At 38.5% G+C, this 7776-nt stretch overlaps 1 protein-coding gene across 1 annotated transcript; it reads left to right on the forward strand.

Moving 5' to 3' along the window:
• The first annotated feature begins 1537 nt into the window (after positions 1-1537).
• LOC137028255 (SLAM family member 5-like) lies at positions 1538-7522 on the forward strand. Its single transcript, XM_067397023.1, has 5 exons — positions 1538-1634; positions 6386-6682; positions 6921-7217; positions 7288-7425; positions 7512-7522. Exons 1-5 carry the CDS (start codon positions 1538-1540, stop codon positions 7520-7522), a joined length of 840 nt encoding a protein of 279 aa, XP_067253124.1.
• Positions 7523-7776: the final 254 nt, after the last annotated feature.

The raw sequence follows: 7776 nt of genomic DNA on the forward strand, positions 1-7776 counted from the left end.
TGAGTTTTCATCTCACAGTTCTGACTTTTTTTCTCCGAATTGTGAGATATAAACTAGGAATTGAGAGGAAAAAAGTCAGAATTGTAGTGAGATAAAAAGTCACAATTTTTTTTTTTTTTCATTTTCTATGCATGGCAGAAATAAGCTTCTACATGTGTAAGGGGGAAAACCATAGAGAAAACCATTTTTTACCCCAGTACTGCTGTTGTTGCAAAAGTATAGGTTTTATCTTATATTTAAAGATTGGAACATTAGGTCTTCATATCTAACTTGCTGTGTTTAAGCATTTGCAAATAAGATGAGAAAGATCCATGATTTGGTATGGGGTAAGCTTATATGAAAAGAAAATGTAAGCATTTTAGAAAAGTGTTAATTGACTGCATTTTGTGTGAAAACGACATGAATTGTGTTAATAGTATGGTCACAACAGACGGATGTTCTGCTAAATGTGTTTAGAGTTTTGAAAATGTGACTACAGATTGGACAAAAGTATGTTAGACATTGAAAAAAATTGTAAACAGACTTTGGAGATCAAACATGCTCAGATACGGTTCAGATAACCTAGTGTGAGTACACCCGTAGAAACAATGAACAACTCAGGACATCAGTGGTTTTCCATATCAACAGAAAAATATCCTGGGATAACCTTCACTCCAGTTCAAGAGAGAATATATTGTTGTGACTTATGAATTTGCACATGATTTGTCTTAAAGCATATTAAAAACATCACATATACATATAAACAACATAAAAAAAACTTGATTTTCACCACAGGGGGACTTTAAGAGTGAAATCAGGGATGTTGCTCCATGTCTATATCCTGATCAGCTAGCTTTTGCAGTGCTGTGCTAACTCAGAGGCTTGAGGAGGGATGTAAACATTCACCAGCTACGGGTGGACCTGAGCCCAATCAGTCAGTTGTCTCACAAGGTAGCCTAATGAGTGAAGTCTGTGGCAATCATCAAGAAAAGTCAGTTTTGTAAATCTTAGTGCTGTAATGCATTTAGCAGTCAGACTGCAAACAGCCCTGTGCCTCCCCTCCCGCACACACGCATTACACAGAGGGGCACAGAAGTTTAGCTAGGTGTGTTAAACTAAAATGAAACAGCAATTTACTAAAATTTGTGTCAAAAAGACATTGTTGGACTATAACTAAATAATTGCAGTGTTCAACTCTAAGCCCCGTCGTCTCCTGTTATAATCATTGAAAGTAAACCAAACTAGATTTTGTTTATTTCATATGGTTTCATGTAGTAACTGAGCCATACTATGACCAACCATTGATTTTACATACTGTCCACTAATGTACTCTCACTAGTGATTTCAACAACATGCTAATGCTGTTCTTATTATTGTGTTCTTAATGCTGTTTATGATGACATACATGCTTATGTTCTGCTTAAACAGTGCTGTATTCAAGCAAGTGTAGTTGTGTTGGCCTATTTCATAACAGATGCATTTTAGGCTAGGCCTACTTGATTATCTTTATGTCCACCTACATTGTGATTCCTAGCTATGCTAGTGGACCAGCAAGATCATGGAGAACTCTAGCAGTGAATACAAAGGCTTGCAGTTAATGAAGACGGCTTCAGCAGGAGGGTGGAAAAGCCTGTTTGAGTGTGTGAGGGTGCTCAGTAAATTTTCTTAATTAAATGTAGGGTTGCCAACCGTTCCGTACAATACGGAATCGTCCCGTATTTAAGAGTTCAAAGCAGCATTATTAACGCAGTTTGTCCTGTATCAAGCTACATGGCAATTAGAGAGTCGATTATACATTTACAGTTTATAATGTGCGGCTAGGGCGTGTACTGTAACTAAATCATAGACAGAGTTTGTGTACGTGTGTGGGGCTGGTTTGTGAACCACTGGTTTAGCGAAGTCCGCTCACGTGACAGTGACGGATCTTTCCCACTGGTTGTTGCTACGTTACCTGGATGACCTGAAACATCCAGGCGGGATGCTAGATGACAGCGGCGGGAGGTTTATCTTGCAGTGAGTAACGTTATTATTATGAATCATGATGGCAAATTGTCCACATTGTAGAAGAAAAAAAACGTTAACAAAAACATAAAACAGAATGGGAGACGGAGAACCCATTGCTTGGTGAAGTCAGGGGAAATATGCATATGGAAAATTGCAAGTTATGTCGGAGAGATTTCTTTGTAAGCCATGGTGTAGTTTGTGACGTTAACACGACAGAACGACCAACAGCAAAAGACCGACTTTCAAAATAAAAATACCATTTTCTTAAATGTACATAATCTATTTCTCATAATTTTTGCCTTCACAATTATGTGGTAAAATTTGTGCAGACAGGGGTTTGTGTGTAATGTAATTTGTGTGACATTTTAAAATTACATTAGAATTTGTTTTAGAATTATTCATAAATAGATCAAGTAAAATCAATATGCTAATATCTAATATTAACATTTAACATTTATTAAAGGAAAAAAGTTATTTTGTCAAATACTACAGTATATTTTGAGTGTCCCTGTCATGTTCCCTGTATATCCTCTGTTTGTGCACCTCATGTTTCTCTGCTGCTCCCCTTGTTTGTTGCCATGGACACTCATTGGACCACTCCCCCTTGTTAACTCCTCATCTTGTTTGTGCCTGTGTGTAAATAGTCCCTGTGTTTCACTTATGTGCTGCTGAGTATTGTTTAGCCATTGTTTATCGTAGTCTTCGTGTTCTTTGCTCCTTGCCTGTGTTTTGACCCTGGACTTGTTTCTTTGTTTTATGATCATTTGCTGCCCATCCTGACCCTTGCCTGTGTTTTTGGATTACCCTTTGCTTTGCCTTCTTGTACCTGTTTGCCGGTGTTCGACCTTCCTGCCTGTTTGACTACGCTCTTCTGTGAATAAAGCTCGCATTTGGATCTTATACTTATACTGTCCCTTATACTGTCCCTTATTTTTACTTAAAAGTACCAAGATTGTCCCGTATTGTTCTTTGCTGCAGTTGGCAACCCTAATTAAATGGCAAAAGGCAGATGGGCATGCATAGCCTAATGTCCAGCAGTTTTACCCTATTAAAAGTTACTGGACAAAAGTTATTAAAGATAGGACCAACAAACAATAAAAGCAGAAAAACTGGGGAGCTCCAAGCCAAGGTACCCATCAATAACATGTTTGTCAAATTAGCTAGTTATAGAGCTTGTTTAAATAAGGAGCAGATGAGGCAATGGAAAAGCATATGGAATTATTTACAAACACACATATACATATATATATATATATATATATATATATATATATATATATATGGAATAATATACAATATGGAATTATATACAAACCTTAATGTGAAATGTATTATAATAATCTTGTTTGACAAATTAGTCTGTTTAAATTCTGAGTTGTTAAAAATCTGTAATCCTTGTTAATAAATGATACCTTTATAAAAAAAAAGTACTATGGATTTACTGTCATAATATTGTAATTACCATGATTTTCCATCAGTAATATCCATGGTAACTTGGTTTTAAAAGTAGTAACCATAAAATATGATCTAAATAATATATATGGTTAACTTTTGTAGTTAATATGTTGTTTATATTTAATACATTTTAAAGAACATTCAAAGTAAAATTAGTAAAAAATTAAAATTAGTAAATATTTTTTGCAGAATATTACAATATCACAGTGAAGTTGACCTTTGACCCTTTGACAGCACCTAATAACTGTACTCTATTAAATTCTACTCAGTTTATCTTTGCATCTATGTGAACATTTGTGTCCAGTGTGCAGATATTCCTAAGCCGTTTCTGAGATATGGCGCTCACAAGTTTTAATTATAGCCAAGGTCAAGTTTTGTGAAGTAACAATGACCTTGACCTTTGATCTCCAAATTCTGTTAAGTTCATTCTTGATCCAAATTGAACATTTGTGACAAATTTGAAGAAATTCCCTACAGGCGTTCCTGAGATATTGCATCGTCTATATATGGGCGCAGTGAATGTGAAAAAACGATAGGGGGCGATAGAGAGCAAAACGTGTGTGCATGCAGGGGTCACACACACACATTTTTTCTCAGTTTACCATCAATCTGAGGACATCTCTGAAACATTGAGAGAAGCCTTTATAACACCAATGGAGGCCATTACAGTGAAAAAAAAGTGAGGACCGGCCTAAATGTCCTCACTTTGCAAAAAGGTCCTCACTCCAAAGGTTAAAAACCCACACTGGTCCTCACAAAGATAGCCATGCAAACACACACACACACACACACACACTCACACACACACTCACACACACACACACACACACACTCACACACACACTCACACACACACTCACACACACACTCACACACACACACACACACACACTCACACACACACTCACACACACACACACACACTCACACACACACTCACACACACACTCACACACACACACACACACACACTCACACACACACTCACACACACACTCACACACACACTCACACACACACACACACACACACTCACACACACACTCACACACACACACACACACACACACACACTCACACACACACTCACACACACACACACACACACACTCACACACACACTCACACACACACTCACACACACACACACACACACACTCACACACACACTCACACACACACTCACACACACACTCACACACACACACACACACACACTCACACACACACACACACACACACACACACTCACACACACACTCACACACACACACACACACACTCGCTCACACACACACACACTCACACACACACACTCACACACACACTCACACACACACACACACCCACACACACACACACACACACTCACACACACACACACACTCACACACACACTCACACACACACACTCACACTCACACACACACACACACACACACACACACTCACACACACACACACACACTCACACACACACACACACACACTCACACACACACACACACACACACACACACACACACACACACTCACACACTCACACACACACACACACACTCACACTCACACACACACACACACTCACACACACACTCACACACACACACACACACACACTCACACACACACACACACACTCACACACACACACACACACACACTCACACTCACACACACACACACACACACACACACTCACACACACACACACACACTCACACACACACTCACACACACACTCACATGCAGTCTCTCAATCACACACACACACACACACACACACACACACTCACACACACACACACACACACACACACACTCACACACTCACACACACACACACACTCACACACACACACACACAGACACAGACACACACACACACACAGACACAGACACAGACACAGACACACACACACACACACACACTCACACACACACACAGACACACACACACACACACACACACACACACACACAGACACACACACACACACACACACACACACACACACACACAGACACAGACACACACACACACACAGACACAGACACAGACACAGACACACACACACACACTCACACACACACACACACACACACACACACACACACACACACACACACATGTTTGTTTTTGTGAATTGTGGGGACTTTCCATAGACTTCAATGCATTTTACACTGAACAAACTGTACATTCTATCCCCCTACCCTGCCCCTACCCCTAAACCTAACCCTCACAGGAAACTGTGCAAACTTTTACTTTTTCACAAAAACTCATTCTATATGATTTATAAACCCATTTACATTGTGGGGACCGCTGGCTGGTGTTGATTGAGCGTAAGTGAGTACACCCCTTTGAAAAGTAACATCTCAATGAACACAAAAACAATTTCCAAAATGTTTAATATAACATCTGTTTAACTTAAAACATGAAAGTAAGGTTATTAAAATAACTTAGATTACACATTTTTCAGTTTTACTCAAATTAGGGTGATGCAAAAATGATTACACCCCACAAGAAAAACTACTACATCTAGTACTTTGAATGGCCTCCATGATTTTTTAATAAATAATTAGACTCACCTTGTTAAATTAGACATTTGAAGACTAAGATTTAGCTTTGCTCCAGAGACTTTCAGTGGGGTGTACTCATTTTTGCTTCACCCTAATTTGAGTAGAACTGAAAATTTTGTTCTTTAAGTTATATTATTAACATTACTTTCATGTTTTAAGTTAAACAGATGTTATATTAAACATTTTGGAAATTGTTTTTGTGTTCATTGAGATGTTACTTTTCAAAGGGGGTGTACTCACTTACGCTGAGCACTATACAGCATTTAGTTTCTTTTTGCTGTTTTATGATATTGTTTATTTCAAATTTTAAACTATTGAATTTACAAAACGATTATAATCAGTTTATCTGTGACAAACCCTGTTTCAGTGTCAGTGACGGAGGGAGATTCAGTCACTCTCGAATCTGGTCTTACTGAAATGAAGGATGATGGTGTGATTCAGTGGAGGTTTGGAGACACTTTAATAGCAGAAATCAATAAACAGAACGACAGATTCACTGTATATGATGATGATCTTGATGGGAGATTCAGAGACAGACTGAAGCTGGACAATCAAACTGGATCTCTGATCATCACAAACATCACAATGAAACATGCTGGAGATTATGAACTATGGACCAACACTTTCATCAGGACTACTTCTTATATTCATCTCATTGTCTACGGTGAGTTAAATATCAGTTTCACGTGTTTTATTTATTACAGCTAGATCTAAAGAAGTATCTTATCATGACTAATGAGTTCAAATGACTAATTCTCTCACTTTCACATGAACAGCAGGTTTATATTGAACTTTCTATTCAATAGTTTTAAATGCTCTACTTTTGATCATCTTGGTTCCTCTGGATGTTTCTTGAATCTCTTCATTCATCCTCATTTCTCTTTATTCTCTCATGTTTTCAGCTCGTCTGCCTGTTCCTGTCATCAGCAGTAACTCTTCTCAATGTTCTTCATCATCATCATCATCATCATCATGTTCATTGGTGTGTTCAGTGGTGAATGTGGGTCATGTGACTCTCTCCTGGTACAAAGGAAGCAGTTCATTGTCCAGCATCAGTGTGTCTGATCTCAGCATCAGTCTCTCTCTACCTCTGGAGGTGGAATATCAGGATAAAAACACCTACAGCTGTGTGCTGAACAATCCCATCAGCCACCAGACTCAACATCTGAACATCACTCAACTCTGTCACACATGTTCAGGTACGGCAGCGCTGATGATATTAGCGTTTATTGACTGAGCTGATCTCACTTTGATGTTTTTATTCCTCAGTCCACTGTTGTGGTCCTACTGAAGCTGTGATCCGATTGGTCCTCTCTGCTCTGGTGGGCGTGGCTACTGTCATTCTTGTGGTTTATCACATCAGATCCAGAAGAGCTGAAGGAGATCAAGCACATATTCACACATCAGGTACATGATTGATGATGACTGATTCAGCATATATTAATATTGGTGAGATTGATTCATTTATGGCTTTACATGTTCATCTTTTTCAGGAAGTGCTTAAATCTGAAGCAGAACGCTGAACTTTAAAGATTCTTCAAGTGTGTTTTTGTCATAATAAATACTGATGATTATTTGAGCTTCTCTTTCAGTGTCAGATTTGTAAAACTTATTTGTAAGGCTTTATTGTTCATATTTCTCTCAGAGACACACAGATCTCACTTTACTACTACTGCTGTATATTTGTCATGTGTATTTACACTGTTGTTGAGGATCAAATTAAAATAGCATCTTTTTAATGTGTCTGACGGAGTTGAC

Source organism: Chanodichthys erythropterus, chromosome 10 (assembly GCF_024489055.1).
Source record: "Chanodichthys erythropterus isolate Z2021 chromosome 10, ASM2448905v1, whole genome shotgun sequence".
In the NCBI taxonomy this organism is placed as follows: Eukaryota; Metazoa; Chordata; class Actinopteri; order Cypriniformes; family Xenocyprididae; genus Chanodichthys; species Chanodichthys erythropterus.